The 17,998-nt window shown below is 51.3% G+C and overlaps 1 protein-coding gene across 2 annotated transcripts in view; it reads left to right on the top strand.

Annotated features, from left to right (window-relative positions):
- TMEM63A (transmembrane protein 63A) overlaps positions 1–17,998 on the top strand; it is a 33,370-nt gene that overhangs the window by 7,355 nt on the left and 8,017 nt on the right. For both annotated transcript variants that reach the window (XM_029227393.1, XM_029227392.1), the window contains exons 4-16: positions 1,188–1,267; positions 3,225–3,288; positions 4,241–4,278; positions 7,716–7,858; positions 8,587–8,638; positions 9,055–9,163; positions 9,951–10,021; positions 12,013–12,093; positions 12,280–12,403; positions 12,496–12,629; positions 13,929–14,066; positions 15,470–15,623; positions 17,777–17,883. In XM_029227393.1, coding sequence (XP_029083226.1) covers positions 1,188–1,267; positions 3,225–3,288; positions 4,241–4,278; positions 7,716–7,858; positions 8,587–8,638; positions 9,055–9,163; positions 9,951–10,021; positions 12,013–12,093; positions 12,280–12,403; positions 12,496–12,629; positions 13,929–14,066; positions 15,470–15,623; positions 17,777–17,883 — 1,295 coding nt within the window. The remainder of the gene's footprint in view (positions 1–1,187; positions 1,268–3,224; positions 3,289–4,240; positions 4,279–7,715; positions 7,859–8,586; positions 8,639–9,054; positions 9,164–9,950; positions 10,022–12,012; positions 12,094–12,279; positions 12,404–12,495; positions 12,630–13,928; positions 14,067–15,469; positions 15,624–17,776; positions 17,884–17,998) is intronic.

Genomic DNA, 17,998 nt, shown 5'->3' with positions numbered 1-17,998 from the left:
TTTCTTTCTTTCTTTCTTTCTTTCTTTCTTTCTTTCTTTCTTTCTTTTTCTTGCTTGCTTGCTTGCTTTCTTTTTTTTTAAATATACAATGTTCTTTATTATAAATTCCATTTAGCCAATTCATTCATTAATTTTTTAAACATCTTTATTGGAGTATAATAGCTTTACTATGGTGTGTTAGTTTCTGCTGTATAACAAAGTGAATCAGTTATACATATACATGTGTTCCCATATCTCCTCCCTCTTGCGTCTCCCTCCCTCCCACCCTCCCTATCCCACCCCTCTAGGTGGCCACAAACCACCGAGCTGATCTCCCTGTGCTATGCGGCTGCTTCCCACTAGCTATCTATTTTACGCAAAACCCACATTTAAAACCACAGTTCCTGACTAGGGCAGGCAGGGATATACTGATTAAAACGCTGAGCCCTGAAGGGAGGGAGCCTGTCCAGGGAGGGGAGACAGGCAGGAGCAAGACAGAGGACCTGCAAAGGTGGACACGGAGGGAGCGAGGAGACAGTCTAGAATCGACAGACTTTTAGAGCGGAAAGGGGGTTAGTCTTGAGTCCAGCGCCTCGCGTTGCTGTTGGGCACACAGGCCTGCCGAGGGCCCTGCATGCTCTGCGCCAGGTGTCCCCAGGGCTTGCCTCCAGGAGAACCAAACTCAAGATAAAGATCTGACCACTTCTGGCTCAGCTTCCAGGGGCTCTGCTACCTCTATTCTGTAATGAAAAATGCAGCTCTATGTAAAGTGAAGGAGGGAGCTGGTCCCCAGGGCTGCTGTGAGGGCCTTCCTGCTCAGGAGACCCTGCAAGCAAACCAGGGCTGAGGAAGGCTGTGGCTGTCAGGGCTGCCTTGAGACTAAAAGAGCAGGACCTGAGTGCTTGACTAGGGGGCTGCCGGGGCAAGCTCCGTGTCAGTGTTGACAGCCTCTGTGGCTTGGGCACAGGGGACAGGAGCTGGTGAAGGGGGTGAGCACAGCATTGAGCCCTTGAGCTGTGTGGCCTTGGGCAGCTCCGTGCCTTCTCTGGCCCTTTTAGCCCTCCTGAGTCCGGGGACGGGGGGGGGGGGGGGGGGGGGGGGGGGGGGGGTTGTTGGGGGAGGGGCGGGCTTTGCCCCTAAGACAATGGCCCCTAATTAGAAGCCATCCAATATGCTTTTACAAGACCTGATTTCTTTTCTACTTTTAGTTTTTAGTATTGGTATTTTCCATCATAAGAAGAAACTTCTGGGATTATGGCCGCATTGCCCTGGTGTCAGAAGCAAACAGGTAAAAAAGACTCATTACGTCAAGCATCTGTGTGTGTGTGTGTGTGTGTGTGTGGTGTGTGTGTGTGTGTGTGTGAGAGAGAGACAGAGACAGAGACAGAGACAGAGGCTGGGATGGGGCTGGGGGCTTGTGAAGCCCACCAGGCACAGCCCACACATGATGTTCGTGTTAGATTGTGTTCATTAGTGTGTCTGCCAGGCCTGTACCAGAAACTGTTCTCTCTGCTCTTCACCGCAGACCTGTGAGATTAGCCTTGGTACCTTCTTGGTGGCGGTAAGAAAACCATTGCCCACACACCCAGCTTTCCCCTGGGGCTTGGAGCTGGCTCACCGTGAGCCAGCTGCTTCGGGCTACGGAAGAAATCTAGTTGCCTTAGATACTGGAGGCTTTCGTCATCAGCTGAGGAGGATGCCAGCTTGCTTTCTCGCCTTGGACATTTTCAAGTGTATCTTCTTTGAGATTAATTAGTTCGGGGCTGGGGATGAGGCGAGCTGGATTGAGAAGGGCAGCAGGGCCGTAGGTGAGCTGCTCCTCTCCTCTGGGTCAGGGTCAGCCAGTGGCCCTAATCTGCCCGCTTCGGACGCTCTGTCACACAGCACAGACTGCCTTGGCCAGGACTCACGTCCTTCCGCCTCCACCCTGGGCTCTCTACGCATGTCACCTGCAGGGGGAGAATGAGTTTCAGGTCTGCACAACTGGAATTTCCAGCTCCAACTAGCTGTCCCTCACCCCAGGATCTTTTGCCAGATGCAGCAATAGGAAGCGACTGGGGAAACAGAGACTGGCCCGGGCTGCCCCGCCCATGCCTCCCCGGGGGCTCCGCAGGCAGACCCCCACTCTTGTTCCTCAGGGGGTTCCCGTGTTGAAATGCGGTCTGTGCAGGAGGGCGATGGGGGTGTCTGTAAATGCACCTTCTTTCCCCACAGTCTCCACCCTGGTGTTTGTGGAAGCCCAAGGGTATTAACCTTGGGGTAAGGTGCTGGGGCCTCTGCCTCAGCTGTGTGCCAGCCTTGGACTGTTTGGGGGGAAACGTTTGAAACACCTGGTGCATTTTTGGCACATTCACTCCTAGGAGGGCTGAGTACTACAACAGACTAGAGCACCTGGAAATCAGGAGCCTCCACACTTCCGTGGCTGTGTCATCTTGGTCAGGACCCTGAGCTCGTTGGGTTGTTTCCTCTTGCCTCTTCTTGCCCATAGGGTTACCATGAAGGTCAATTGAGGCAGTTCTCTGGAAAGGCTTTGAAAGTTGAGCTTCACCAGGCCTTATGCCATGAGAAGTGGGATGGTGAAACCAGGAGTAGGAAAACAGAGAGAAAAGCAAAACGTAGCATATTGCAAACACCTCAAATTCACAGCGCACGGGGTGTTTTTATGGGTAACTCAGAAGAAAGGATCTGCCCAAATTAGCAATGTAAAATGCCCCAGTTCATCAAGTCTAAAATGCACATCTTTGGCATTTTCTCATCTATGAAATTGAGTGCAACTTATTATCGATGGTGATCATGGTTAATTGACAGCATCCTTTACTCCTTAGTGGTTCAAAAACTAATTGTGCCCTTTACAACCAGTGGTGTCTTAGATTTGATAAAATACAGTATTTATTCCAAGTTTTATTTGCTATATTGGGAAATATATTGTAAACAGGCAACACTTTGAAGTTACTTTACGTAGACCAGTCACAGGGCTGAGGTTCAAGGGTGTGGAGCACAGGATGGTCCACTGATACCCTGACCCCCTGATATTCATCCCATGTAACACAGAGTTTGACATCTCACCAAACCTTGGAATGGTCGATGCCCTTGCCTATATTTTTCACACGGTGAGTTATATTTTGTCCCAGCCACCGAGCACTAGTAGCTTTGGTCCTGAGCTCTAAGAGGCAGCGAGATACTAGACATAAGTTTTTAGACCTTTTAAAAGGATTATCTGCCATTTTTCCCTTTTGTGTTTCTAGTGAGTCCAGATTCCAGAGACTGTCATCTTCCTCCTCAGGGCAGCAGGACTTTGAAAGCGAGCTGGTTGGTATTTAAGGGGCAGGTATGGTTGTGGCTGCGGGATGGGGGCTTGCAAGGATGGGCAGTAATGAATTGGCAGGGAGAGGGCAGTTGTACTCCTGCTGAGCCGCTAACTCTATACCCTTGACCTTGAGTGGCACATGCTGGTGAGAGCTCTTCTCTGCTTTGACAAAGACACCTGAACTTGGGAAATACCACAGCAAAGATGGCAGCTGCGTGATCCAGGACCGTGAGACTTTGATTAATTCTCAGGCACCTGGCTACAGCTCTTGTCTGTGTTATCATACTTAACGGCTTTGTGTGACAGTTAATTATTGACTTGCTTGCTAGCTTATGAGCCAGCTGTGGGCAGGAACCAAATCTTATCCAGCCCTGTTCCCCACCTCCTGACACCCAGTAGGTGCTAAGTGACTGTCAAATGAATGACGAGCAAATATTTGTTTTTCCCAGCTGGTAGTCCAGCTTTAAGGGGTATCAAGTTGAAGAGATACGAAGGACACTAAAACCCATGAAACCCTTTCCCTCTCTAAACCCCGCCCCAGGGAACTGTCCAGTTGAGTGGGCTTGGGTTCCTTGCTTTTGTCTTGCATCTCATTCAGTCATCTTGAAACAAACAGAAGCCCCCCGTCAGCTTCTCCAGAGCGGCCTTGAACTTTCATCAGCTCTCCATTCAAGTTGCACCATTTGACCCAGGAGCCCGTATAATTCCACAAATTGTCAAAACTTGAGAGACGTTCACAAGATCTCCAGGCACAAGATGCATGTGACAGAGGACTGGGAACACGCCGACTCTGTCGCGTTTGGACAAGAGGGTTGCTTTGCTGAATTGGGGACAAAAGCACTGCTTTTTTATAAAACGGGAGGTTAGGTGGTTGTTTAAAGTCAAAGATGATGATTATGTCTGCCTCCGAAAAACAGAGATTGTTGGGAGCTAATCCCTGTTCTCCGTTTCCAGGGATGCTGCCCCTGGCTGACTGCAGTCTTCCGCCTGCGGTGAGTACAGCGCGGGCGGCTGGAGGTGTCTTTGTCTGGGTGGGTTTGTTTGGGTGTTCGGCCAGTCAGCAGGAGAGAGCCAAGGTGCCTGATCCTGAGCTGGAGTCTCTCAGATACTTTTCAGTTCAGACGCAAAGCTATACTTGGGGGCTGAGAATAAAGGTGGCCCAGGGCCCCCTGTGCAAGCTAATTAAAGCTAATTTTTTGCTTTAGGCAGGAATTATATCTACGTACTATTTAACATGGATATATTTGGACGGAAGCTCTTCCTGGCAGTGTCATGTCTTTGAATTAGTGAAAAGTGGAGAAATAATGATTGCTTAATATATTCAGCTCATGTGGTTAGAAGTTTTCTTTTTTTTCTTAAAACTTGGGCCCCTTGGAGAGAAATCCTGAAAGAGGCGCTTGGTGATTATAAGCCAGTTAGTCCCCTTGCATGTGGTGGCAGTGCCAAGCTGCGAGTCTCAGCTCTGCTGCCTGCGGCCGTGTTGCATCCTATCTGAGAAACCGCCGTTGTAAGACGCACAGCACCGAGAATGAGAAAATGCTTCCCGTTATGCTGTGATTGGCTATGATCCCAGGGTGCCCCCCATTTCAGAGGTGTTGAAATGTGGAAATGCCATCTTAGGAGTGATGAAATGTGACGGTTCTAGGACATTGGGTAAGTCCCTCTCTCTGGGCTTCAGTTTCCCCAACTGTGAAAGCAGGCTGAGAATAACACCTGCCCTGTCTAGTTCAAATGCATTCACACGCGTGAGCGTGTTGTGAACGGCCCAGGCTGGTGACAGTTGTTCCCAGGGGAGCTGGCAGAAGGCATTTTGTGCAGAAGAAACCGGTGAACTCAGGTCTGGAGTAGGAGGGGGGGTTTCTGGGAGGGAGGAGGGGACAGAGGCGGGAGAGGTAGGTTTGCCTGCCTTGCCCTTCCCTGCCCACTCCAAAATCATGTCAGCGTTTCCTCCGGGTGTTGGAAGTCATGCATATTCTGTGCAAAAATCCATCACGTACAGAACAGAATTCATAGGAAGAAATTTTAAGTCACCCCTACCCCTACCTCTGAAAGATGCCCTCGGCATGTTTCCCTCTGCTCAGCCACTGCCCGTGGCACCGCTGGTTGGGACTTAGGCCATTCATTCCCCTACCCGGGGCTGTGCCCCCGACTCTCTGCCTCGATCGGGTGGGGCAAAGCCAGAAGCTTTGAGTCATCATCTTCACGTTAACTAGCAAAGGCTGCTGACGGTTTGCACCGCAGTCCATACCCACTGTTTCTATCACTCCATGTCCCCTTCCTGCCCTCTCTGCGAGGACCTCACTTCTCGTTGAGTGAGGCCATATCCATACAGTTGCGTATTCTGCTTTGTCATTTTAATGCTGTATCAGACATATTTTTCCATTTCAACTCCCACTGTTTTTTCTCTTCTGTTCCTGCCACAGAAAGGACTACCCTTTGACTGTTTTTAAGGCTGCAATTAATTTTTTTTTTTTTTTATTTCGCGGTACGCGGGCCTCTCACTGTTGTGGCCTCTCCCGTTGCGGGGCACAGGCTCCGGACGCGCAGGCTCAGCGGCCGTGGCTCACGGGCCCAGCCGCTCCGCGGCATGTGGGATCTTCCGGGACCGGGGCACGAACCCGTGTCCCCTGCATCGACAGGAGGACTCTCAACCACTGCGCCACCAGCAAAGCCCTGCAATTAAATTTTAACAGCTGCTCACGCCCAGCGTTACAACTGACATTTAAAGAGGCCTCTCAGTTTCCTTCCAAATTGCCTTTCCCAGCAAGATAGGGAAATTCGAGGTGTATCTCAAGAAAAAATTGTTGATGAAAATTACTCACTTATTGGTTTTTTTAAAAATATTTATTTATTTCTTAGTTGCGGCATGCAGGATCTTTTTAGTTGCGGCATGCACGTGGGATCTAGTTCCCCGACCGGGGATCGAACCCCGGCCCCCTGCACTGGCAACATGGAGTCTTACCCACTGGCCCACCAGGGAAGTCCCACTCATGGGTTTTAATCTTCACCAGTGTTTGTTTAGTGAGCACGTACTGTGGCAAAGTATATGCATTTTGGTAGTGTATTTAGAAGTGAAAACAGTGTAGTCAGTGGTAGAGCTTTGTCCTCCAGGTAAGCAGTAAAAAAAGGGTAACATTAGCAAGCGTACTGCGAGCATCCACCCGGCACCAGGCACGGCGTTGGGCCTGGATCCTCACTGCCTCCTGTGCACCTGCTGAGTGACCAGCTAGCTAGCGGGTCGTAGCCTCCCTGCTTTAGGTCCCAGCCTCAGGTGGGTGCTGTGACCCTCTCTGGAGGCAGCTGAGCTGGAGTCCACCGTGGTCTGTCTGGCTGGCTGCAGAGCCCTCGCGCCACACCTTTCACACCTGCCTTTTGATGCTGTGGCCCTTGCTTCCCTGAGCTCTTTCTTCCCAGTGCAGGGCTTTCCCTGTCTTCTGGAAGCAGGATCCTCAGGGTAGCTCCCTGTCAGGAGAATAGGAAAACAGGAGACACCCCCCTCCCCTTCTCCCTCTATAGCATGGAAGTCTGGCTGTCAGAACCCAGAATTTTCTGGGTCTCCAAATGATCTGGAGCCTCCAAATACAGCACTGAGGGTGGGAAAGGGTGGAGCAGGTCGCCCCCCGCCTCTGGGGCCACAGCAGGGACACAGGGAAGAGGCAGGGCCAGCGGGATGGACTGAGAATGTTTAAAGCAGTAGCTCCAGGGACTTCCCTGGTGGCCCAGTGGTTAAAACTCTGCGCTCCCAATGCAGGGGCCCCGGGTTCAATCCCTGGTCAGGGAACTAGATCCCGCGTGCCACAACTAAAAGATCCCACGCACGGCAACCAAAGATCCCGCGTGCTGCAATGAAGGTCCGCACGCGGTAACGAAGATCCCACACGCCTCAACAAAGACCAGCACAGCCAAATAAATAGATAAATATTCAAAGATAAATAAAATAAAGCAGTGACTCCACCTCTGTCTCCCAGTTTCCCTGAGGAGGAGATGGGAGAAAGGGCGGGAGCCATGAGCCTGGACACACACAGCTTTGCTCAGGAGATTCTCAGCAGCCCTCTTATCAGTGGCTTTGCTTGTCCACAGGTGCAGGAAAGGGATGAGGGATAATTTTATTTACACACAAACGTGGGCACAGATGTTTCTAGAGACCTAAAGTGGAGCAGTGGCAGGTTCCTTCATCCAGGAGTGTGGGGCGAGGGCTGAGAGCTCCAGGCTCTGGAGTTCATGTCATAGCTCTGCTGTTACAGGCTGGATGTTTGTAAAAGTTAATGTGCTTTTTCTGTACCTGTTTCCTTATATTTAAAAAAGTGGAGATCAAATTGGGACCTACCTCACGGACGGTCATGAGGGTTAAATGAGATCATCCATGCAAGGCCCAAAGGGCCCAGCCTGTTACCACTACTCACTAGGATTCCATGTGTGTCTTGGCCAGAGATGACCAGATCCTGGAGTGGTGTGGGGAGGACGCCATCCACTACCTGTCGTTCCAGAAACACATCATCTTCCTGCTGGTGGTGGTCAGCTTCTTGTCTCTGTGTGTCATCCTGCCCGTCAACCTCTCGGGGAGCTTGCTGGGTAAGGACTCCTCATCTTGCCTGAGTTGGGCCCAGGCAGAGCAGCAGCCCTGGGGAAAGGGCCTCATTGTGGTGGATCAGAACCCCAGGATTCATGCTCAAATTCAGATGTGAGAAGGTCTCAGGGTGACTTTCTGAACTTTTCCATCTGCTTAAAGATCTGGAGAAGAATCCGCCCCAAACCTGGGCCAAGAGCTGGGGCCCCTAATATCTAAGTAGGAGGAAGACCCCAAGACTGATCAGGGGCTTTCAGAGTGTGTTTTGTAGTTTCCTGCCCCCACCCAAATCAGGAGGCCACAAGTAGTGGATCCAGAAGATGTCTGTGATGCTCAAAGTGAAAATCAGAGCGTGGCGTTCTATTTCCAAGCACCCACAGGAATCCAGTGTCCCCATCACGAATCCACTTCTTACGCGCAGTGATTCCCAGCCTTGGTTTTGGGAACAGCTTAGGGTGTTTCTAGATTTCTCAAGGAATGCCACAAGACTCTCAAAGCAAGATGAATTCAGATTTTGACTTTACCCACCTGGTAGGTTGAGAAGTTGCCAGAAGCATCTTGGAGTAAAGCAGAGGCCTTGGTTGGTGTAGCTCTGAAAAGACCGGATACAGTCCTCTGACTTCTCGGACATCTCATGCTGCTGCTTCTCAGAGCTCCACAAACCAAGGCTGTGCTGTCCCCCTCCCACTTCCCTAGTGTGACCCTGCAACTGAGTATCTGTGCTTCTCTGCAGACAAAGACCCTTACAGCTTTGGGAGGACGACCATCGCAAACCTACAGACTGAGTGAGTTCGAAGTTGGGGGGTATGAGAGTGCTGATGGGTGAGACCAAGGAGAGGGCGGATTCTGGAGCCCGGGATAGGCCAGAGGTCGTCCAAAGTGAGCGAGTTAATGTCTGAAAGCCTCTTTGCCGCTAGTGCCCGCTGCTGGGCTATGGGCATGGACACGCCCCAGGCCGCCGTTGTTTTGCAGCGGGTTTTAGGAAACACAGAGGGCCCCGTGGAGCTGGGGTTCATTAGTCAGGACAGTGCCCTCTCTAAAGGGCACTGGCCACTCAACCTCTGTTGGAGAAATCTGTTGTGATGAAGCCTTTGGCCCTCAGCTCAGTGCCATGAGGGTAACCAAGCCCAGCCCCGCACCCTCACCCCCTGCCTGGGAGCCCAGCCCTGATGGCAGGTGGTGTCCCTCCCCTCCCCCGCAGCAACGACCTCCTTTGGCTGCACACCATCTTCGCTATCCTTTACCTCATCCTCACTGTGGGCTTCATGCGGCACCACACCCAGTCCATCAAGTACAAAGAGGAGAACCTGGTGAGTGAGGGGCGATGGGGGGCTGGGCACGTGCTGGGGAGGGTCTCAGGTGGGAGCTGGGGAGGAGTGGCACTAGGCTTATTCCCCAGCACCACGATGGCAGTGAGGGTAAGGAGGGGCCTCAGGCTTGCAAATGTGTGTTCAGAATCGGCATTAAAATTTTTTTCTGGTAGATTGTTTTAGGATTTGGCTATTTCCCCCCATTTTGCCAACTAGCCTTTAGATTTGTGGGGTTTGGGCGTGTAGTTACTGATTCTAAGTAACTTCCAAGAAGTTTGAATTGAGAGCAGCTCCCTCTCTCATTGCTGCCCATAACTTGATGGGGGGAGAGGGAGTTTCTGTTACTTGGTTCCAGGCCTGGGTCCTCCTCTGATCTGCTGTGTGACCTCATTTGAGTCACTTCCCCTTTCTGGGTTCTTTCTCAGTCTCTTGTCATGCAAAGGAGGCTCATCGAAATTGCTTTGGAAATGTTTTTTTTTTTTTTTGGCCACGCTGCGTGGCATGCGGGATCTTAGGTCCCTGGCCAGGGATCGAACCCGTGCCCCGTGCAGTGGAAGCGCAGAGCCCTAACCACTGGACCGCCAGGGAATTCCCTGGAAATTTATTCTTGACTGCCTAGAAGAAGATGCTATGTAAAGGAGAGACTTCAAGGCTCTGTCAGGCCAGGAAGGCAAGCACCTGAGCCTCTGAGTCCCCATCGTCTTCCTTGAGGAGGCTTGAACAGGGTGTCCCCCTGGCAGACTGGCTTGCCCTGGTGACTTTTCTCCCTGGTGTGTTTCTCCGGCAGGTGAGGCGGACCCTGTTCATCACAGGACTCTCCAGAGACGCGAAGAAGGAGACTGTGGAGAGCCACTTCCGGTGAGCAGGGCCGCTTCCACTGGGAGGGAAGGGGAGAGAGACCCTAGGAGGACCTGGCCCAGCCACAGAGCCGCGGATGCTGCTCTGGGCAGGCTCTCCTGGGGCTGTGAGGGCCTGGGCTGGGGTGGCACGTCCTCTGCCGGCAGCCACGGCTGCCCACGTGAACGCAGTAGCCAGAATACAGGCCAGGGTGTGGGGCAGATAAACATCTTGAGAGCTCAGGGGCAGAGAAAAAGATTCATAGAAACAACACGCCCACACATTCCCCGCAAACAAAAAAAAAAAGAGAAGGATTCACCCTGGGCTTCTCGGCGTCAGCTTTGCAGAGTAAGAGATGCCCGAGAGACAGCAGTCTTGGAGGCGGGGAGGGACCTGGGCCCCGCTCTGCATTTCGTGGTTCATTCTTCTGCTCAGCGCGTGTCTTTTGAGTGAGCACTCCGGGTCCGGAGCCCTGTCCTCACAGAGCTCTCTCACAGCTCTCCCAGCAGAACCTCCTTTCCAGCAGCCTCCTCTGAGCACCTGCACCGGGGATACCTGCAGGTGGAGGCTAGAGCAAGGGCCTTCCTGTGAGAAGGAAATTGTGTGTACGGTGCGATGAATGCAGGCATGGAGCTTCAGGAAAGGGGATGGTCGGGGGAGAGCAGGCCGGGAAGGCTCCCAGGACCCTGGGCTGGAGGACTTGAACCTGGGCTAGGGAGCTGAGGTTTCAGCCTGTATTCATTCCTCATCGGTAGTCATTAATTTGTAGTATGGATTAGGGGTTGGCTATGGCTTGGCTTTGCACTATTTATGAAGAACACTTGCTAAGCAAATTATTAGTATAAACAGAATTGCAAAATGAATGTTTAAAATTTATTGACTAACCTCTCTTTTAGAAACTCTAGGTATTTTAGAAATATTTTTCTATATATACACATTGGGTACTGGAATCATTTTTCTCTATTCCTTGAAACAGCTCCCCAAGGTTTCCTGTTAGGCAACATTTGGAAACAGTAGCTCCACTTAACATATTACCTTAAAGAGAAAAAAAAAGTCCTCTCATTCCCATTACAAACGCTGAATCACACTTTCTCCTATTTCAGGCAGCCCTTTTAGTGAACACTGCTGCAATCCATGGGGGTTGATGTGTGAATTTGCCTTGTAGGAGGGATGCTTACACCATTGCTCTCTTCCACAAAGCTCGTAACGGGACCTGAAATTGTCTGCCTGACATGTCTATGGGCTGTGTCTCTCTCTCTCACTAAAATGTAAACTTATCCAGGCTCCATCCCAGTGCCTAGCAGGTAGTAGGTGGGGATTTACACGGTTCAGGAATGCCCAGGAGTTGCACATAGGATTTTGCGTATATGGTGAGGGAGCATCGTACGCTGGGTACAGTCATGGGCCCTGGAGCTGGGCCGCCTGGATTCACTTCCTGGCTCAGACACTCACTAGCTGTGTGATCTTGGGCACAAGTCATTTTACCTCTCCGACACATATTGTCCTCATCTGTAAAATGGGGACACAAACCTCACAGGTTATGGCCAGGATCAAATAAGTTAATGCATTTACTGGGCTGAGGGTCCTTTGCTTTCATGAGACCAAAAAGGTCTGTGATCTTCAAAAAGGTCACAAACTGAATAGGATTTCAGTGATGGTCCAGAGTAGAAATGACCTAGAGCAAACAATAAATTTACTCCTTTGCATGGGTAGAGGAGGTAATGAATAGTGTTATTTTTTTTCTTCAGGAGAAGTACTGACTGATTTAAAGCCAAGTGGGTATAAACTTGTCAGTTTCAGGCAGTTACTTTCATGCTATTTAAAAGGACCTCTTTGTATTACATTTCAAAATTTCCCCCTTTGGTAAAAGACAAAGAGGAAAGAGGTCTCCTCTGGCACAGAAATGAGCAGTGTAATTGCTCTGCCACCCCTGGAGTCTTGGGGGTCTCTGCTGCCTGGGGGGTTCTCTTTTCCAATGGCTATCTTTTGCTTCTGATCTGCCCTGGGCACAGGGACGCGTATCCCACGTGTGAAGTGGTGGAGGTCCAGCTGTGCTACAACGTGGCCAAGCTGATTTACCTGTGCAGGGAGAGGTAAGAGAGGGCTGGCAGGGTGGGCGGGCGTGGGCTGAGCTGGCCTGCACCTTTCTGACTCCTTCCCTCTGAGATGCCATCCTCCTTCCTTGCTGGCCTCGGATCCCCTAGGGAGGAAAGGAGGGGAGTGGCTCTGTGAGTCACACCACAGGATTGCGAGTCTGAAGTTTGTCCCTCCCACTGCAGAAAAAAGACAGAGAAGAGCCTGACGTATTACACAAACCTGCAGATGAAGACAGGCCAGCAGACCTTCATCAACCCCAAGCCCTGCGGCCAGTTCTGCTGCTGTGAAGTGAAGGGGTGTGAGTGGGTGAGGGCCCACACCCCCCGGGAACGTGGGCGCTGGGTCCCCCGAGACCTGCACAGGGCCATGTCATCACAAGGGGATGTGTCCTCTGCTAGGAGGACGCCATCGCCTACTACACGCGCATGAAGGACAGGCTGACGGAGAGGATCACAGAAGAGGAATGCAGGGTCCAGGACCAGCCCCTGGGAATGGCCTTCGTCACCTTCCAGGAAAAGTCCATGGCCACCTAGTGAGTGTGGGCATGTTCCTTGTCTGCCTCCAGCTAAATTGCTGTCCCTCTTGGATAGAGACGGTACTGCTGAACTGCCACTGCTGGGATTTGTTTGTAGCATTTCCATCTCCTTCTGCCGGTGTGGCTGGGATTGGGGGCAGCCATCCACACCCACTCCCTTGGGGAGCCTGGCCGATGTTTGTGTGACAGCTGGGCATGGGTGATTCCAGCTGAGCCCCTCTTGGGTTGATATGGCCTTACCCCACTGCCGGGCTCTCACCAGCTGCCCCAGGGATCCCATTGCCTCTATGAGCCAGCATTTCACCAGGTGGGGTGGATGCCACCCTCTTTCATGTACCCACTCTGGAACCACAGATCTTCCTTCTGTGCGTGACCTTCCCATCTCCCTACAAATGCACTGCTGTGGGGGAATACCTCTGGGCACTCCAGGATGCTCACTGCTGCTGAGAGCCTGGCCCAAGGGAGTGGGTTTTCATAGTGCACCTTGGCATGAGCTCTAGCTCCTAAAACGCTCTCATGCCTGGGATCTCCATGTCGTCTCGCCTCGGGGGCAGCAGGGGATGGGGTCGGTAGAGGGAGACGGAAAGGAGTTGGCCCAGCAAATGCTCCTTCCCCTGCCTTCCCTGCTTTGTGCATCGTGAACCCTGGGAACAGACTCCTGGCTGTGCCTTGCAGACTCTCAAGTGAGGCTGGGGTGGGGACGAGGCCAGTGGAAAGAGGAAGAGTGTTCTGAGACAGGAGTAGGGGTGCTGGTGGGTTCTTTGTGGGAGACTAAAGAGGGAAGGAGTGGAGAGGGTGGGGGTGGGAGTCCTAGGGAGGGGCATCTTGGAGTCGTAGGTGATGCAGTCTGATGCTGCTATGGGGCCTGGGAAGAGGTGAGGGAGTAGAAAAGTGAGGCCCCGGGCCTGGCAGCGGGATGTCCAGCTTCATGGGCAGGGCAGAGGGGGGCCGCAAGGAGGAACCCTATGTTGGGGCAATGCCAACAGCATGGGAGCTGGGGTCAGACAGACAGGGTGCAAAACCTACCTCTGAGAGCCTCAGTTTCCTCATCTGTAAAATAGGAATGGTAATCCCCGGCTTAGAGGGTTGTCCTGAGGATACAGCAAAATTCTGCACATAATGTGCTAAGAATGGCATCTCTTTCATAGCACTAATTATAGCATAAGTATAATAAACTAATAATAAAGCAAAGGTCCTGTGCCATGGGGCTCCCACTCTCACACAGTCCTGTTTGCTGTGTGGGTACGTGGTACCCCGAGGGGTCTGGACCCTGGCCATTTCTACATTTCCTGGCAGCATCCTGAAGGACTTCAATGCCTGCAAGTGTCAGGGCCTTCAGTGCAAAAGTGACCCGCAGCCATCCTCCCACAGCAGAGAGCTCTGCATCTCCAAGTGGACGGTCAGCTTCGCCGCTTACCCCGAAGACATCTGCTGGTGAGCCCCCAGGCCAGCAAGGGGCGGGAATGGGGCCTGGGAGCCCTGCAGGGCTGCCCAAGTCACCTGGAAGCACAGGTGTGACCTGGCACTCAGAGAGACACTCATACTCTCCTGCACCCCTCTGGGCAGGGGGTGGGAGGTGTGATGGGGGTGGGTGGTGTGTCCACAGCCAGGACTTCACTCCATTGTTTCTCCCTGGTATCGGCAGTGTCTGGTAGGATTATAATGGGAGCAATGTATGTAATTTTAAGTTTCCTTTTAGCCACATTAAAAAAAGTAAAAGAAACTGGGGAGTTCCCTGGTTGCCTAGTGGTTAGGATTTCAGGCTTTCACGGCCATGGCCCAGGTTCAATCCCCAGTCAAGGAACTGAGATCCTGCAAGGTGCACGGTGAGGCCAAAAAACACCAAAAACACCACAACAAAAAAACAGGTCTTAAAAAAAAAGAAACTGTTAAAATTAACTTTAATAAGAGTTCTCCCTCTGTATCTAAAATATTATCATTTTAATATATAATCAGTTTTTTTTAATTGAAATGTTTTACAGTCTCCTTTTCATATGTAGCGTCTTTGAGATCCAGCGTGTATGTGCCACTTCTGGCCCATCTCTGTTTGGACCAGCCACACTTCAACACGCAGTAGCCTGCTGTGGCTCGAGGCTGCTGTAACAGACAGTGCAGCCCTGGGTTAGGTGCCAGCCGCCTCTCTAGCCTGGGCCACAAGCTGGTGAGCTGAGCTGTGTCCACAGGAGCCTTAAGCACGATGCCGAGGGTGAGGACAGCCCCGCAGAGGCCCCAGCATGGCTCGCCATCCGGCCTGGCCTCAGTTCCTGGTCCAGAGCAGGGTTTGGGCGCTCATCTCCACCAGGCTGTACTTCAGCCCCTGGCAGTTCTGCTCTTTGGTTCACTGAGCTTTCTAAACTTGGGACTGGTTTGTCGGTCTGCTCCTGGTGGGGTGAGAAGCCAGGGCGGGTTCCAGCTGCGCCTTTTGCTTTTGTCCCCCGCCTCCCTCCAGCTCACACCACAGCTCACGGCCCCGTGGGGAGTCACATGTCTTTAGTGTGTCTGAAAAATGCCATGTTGGAGCCTTGTTTAGTCTGCTGGGGGGCTCATGGCATCTCTTCGAATAGGTTCTGGCTCCCAGACCCTAGCTGCAGATAACCTGTTTTCCCTCTGAGCTCATAGGGACCCCAAATTCGACCTTCCTATAGCTGAAGGTCAGTGCAGGACACTTGCCTGTGCTCCCAAGGTCAAGATGGGCCCTCAGCCAGAGCCCTCAGTCTAGTCTCTTGCCTTGCCTAAATTTGACCTTCTGACTCACCCAAGCCGTGGGCACTGTAGGTGTCATAGGTGGCCAGAGCCTGAGAGATAAACCTCCAAGGCCTGTGTCTTCCCCTCTGCAGGAAGAACCTCTCTATCCAGGGCCTCCGCTGGTGGTTCCAATGGCTGGGCATCAACTTCACTCTCTTCTTGGGGCTGTTTTTCCTGACCACGCCCTCCATCATCCTGTCCACCATAGACAAGTTCAACGTCACCAAACCCATCCATGCGCTAAATGTGAGTGACCACTCTGCAGGGCCTCTGCCAAGAGGGCATGGCGGGTGCGGGAGGAATGAGACCAAGAGCCGTGGGGGCCACTGAAGCAAGAGGCCGTGTCACTCGGCTCATGTGCTTTGAAGCCCCTGAGCAGGCATGGCCACATTTATTACAATGTCTTTATAGTAACGTTATGTAGACATACATGTGTGTATATACTTTATGTATACATGTATGTGTATGTATATGTGTGTGCCTACGTGTTAACTATAGAGACAGAGATACAGTGGAATCAATCTAAATGTTCAACAGTAGGGGTAAAATTAGGAGTTGAATGAGGTATATTCAGTCTGACAGACTGTTAAGCATCCATTAAAAAATTGCATAGACTTTGTGGCAGACATGGGGTTTTACGATAAAAGCAGAATATGAAATTATCTCTCAGCGATGGTTATAGTGATGTGCCAGTGATGTGTGTGCAGGATGGCTGCTACGGGGAGTGGGTAGCAAAGGATGCAAAGCGCTTCTCTGATTGGGGTGGCAGGGTCATGAATCAATTTTTCTTTTTATATTTCAGTTTCTGATAATCCTGTTGTAAAGTTCCTTATTCTAGATAGGTAATGAATGATTTTTAAGGATCTTAGATGAATTGATAACAGCTGAACACTCCCTAAAATGGCGTCTGCTTGGTTTCCCATAATTGGCTTTGCTGAAATATCACTCCACATCCTTTTTTGTTTTTTCATTTCCACTTGGCATTTGGTTAATCACACTCTGGGAGAGCACAGTAGGCTGGGGGGCCTGAGGGCCTGGTCCTCGCTCTGCCATTCCCTAGCTGATGAATTCTGAGCCTTGGTTTTTCCTCTAAAAACTGGCTTTGTCCTCTATAACACTCTGCTATGTTATACCCATGGGGCCGTTGTGATGATCAAATGACTCAATAGATAATAAAAAATATGTAAGTTTTGTTTAGATTTAAAGCATCTACATGTTTATTCCTTTGCCAGTCTTTTGATGTATGGTCAAGGCCTGTTCTTTTGAGGAAGGATCTGCTGACTGGATTTCCCCTTTGTGTATTTTACATAAAACACACGCTTATTTCATTGTTTGTGATTCTAGTTTTGCTTTCTCACAGTCAAGCAAGAACTTAAAGATACTTGCAAAGCCGTTCAAAGTATAGAACGCTCCTAGATTTCATTTCCCTTGGTCTTTTACAGTTAATTCACTCCCATCTAATTCAGCAGCGTTTTTGAGAAATTGGCCTTTATCAAGTCTTTCCAATGTACCCAACTTAGGTTTCAAAGAGATCTCTCTATTGCTATGCTCATTTTATCAGGGAAGGTAATAAGTTAATCGAACCATGTAATTGCAATAACAAGTACAACAGGCATAGATGAGATTGGGAACAATCACGAAGCAGTTCTGGGAAGCTACGACTGGGCCAGGTGGCTGGGGAAGGGCCCTGGCCGTCAGTGCTCTGTCTTCCTTTGGCGTCCGTCATTGGCTTTCTATAGGGAATGGAGGAGGTTATCTCTCTGGTCAGTAAGACAAGTGGAGTTTAGTTGTATGTGAAGTTGCATTCTTCACTCTAAAGAGCATACAGGGACTTCCCTGGCGGTCCAGTGGTTAAGACTCTGTGCTTCCACTGCAGGGGGTACAGGTTCGATCCCTGGTGGGGGAACTAAAATCCCAAATGTCACATAGCGTAGCCAAAAATCTTTTTAAAATAAAAATAAGAAAAATAAAGCACTGGGGCTTCCCTGGTGGCGCAGTGGTTGAGAGTCCGCCTGCCGATGCAGGGGACGCGGGTTCGTGCCCCGGTACGGGAAGATCCCACATGCCGCGGAGCCGCTGGGCCTGTGAGCCATGGCCGCTGGGCCTGCGTGTCTGGAGTCTGTGCTCCGCAACGGGAGAGGCCACAGCAGTAAGAGGCCCGTGTACCACAAAAAAAAAAAAAAAAGAAAAGAAAGAAAAAGAAAAATAAAGCACTGTACAAATGTCAGGTGCTGTTATTGTCTGTTCAGCCAACATTATCTACCCTGTACCAGGTACAATGTTGCTTCTGGGGGACAAAAGTGACCAAAATCCCAGAGGTCACTGAGTCACCATGCCAACAGGTCATGGCCCAAAGCCCCCAGGGCTCACAGCTCTCTCTGCTGTGGACTGTTTTCTAGGACCCCATCATCAGCCAGTTCTTCCCAACCCTCCTCCTGTGGTCCTTCTCAGCCCTGCTGCCCACCGTCGTTTACTACTCTACACTGCTGGAGTCTCACTGGACCAAGTGAGTTCCCTGGGGCTCGCCCCTGAGGTGGGTGTCTCTGATGCCCCCTCCCCGCCAGCGCGATGGGCATACAGCCGGGGCCTTACTGGGGACGCCCGGTGCATCTGAGGGACTG

The sequence above is a fragment of the Monodon monoceros genome, unplaced genomic scaffold (assembly GCF_005190385.1).
Source record: "Monodon monoceros isolate NGI ecotype Baffin Bay Population unplaced genomic scaffold, NGI_Narwhal_1 Super_Scaffold_18, whole genome shotgun sequence".
Classification (NCBI taxonomy): Eukaryota; Metazoa; Chordata; class Mammalia; order Artiodactyla; family Monodontidae; genus Monodon; species Monodon monoceros.
The sequence above is the reverse complement of the archived record's forward strand: the minus strand, read 5'-3'. Positions and strand labels throughout refer to the sequence as shown.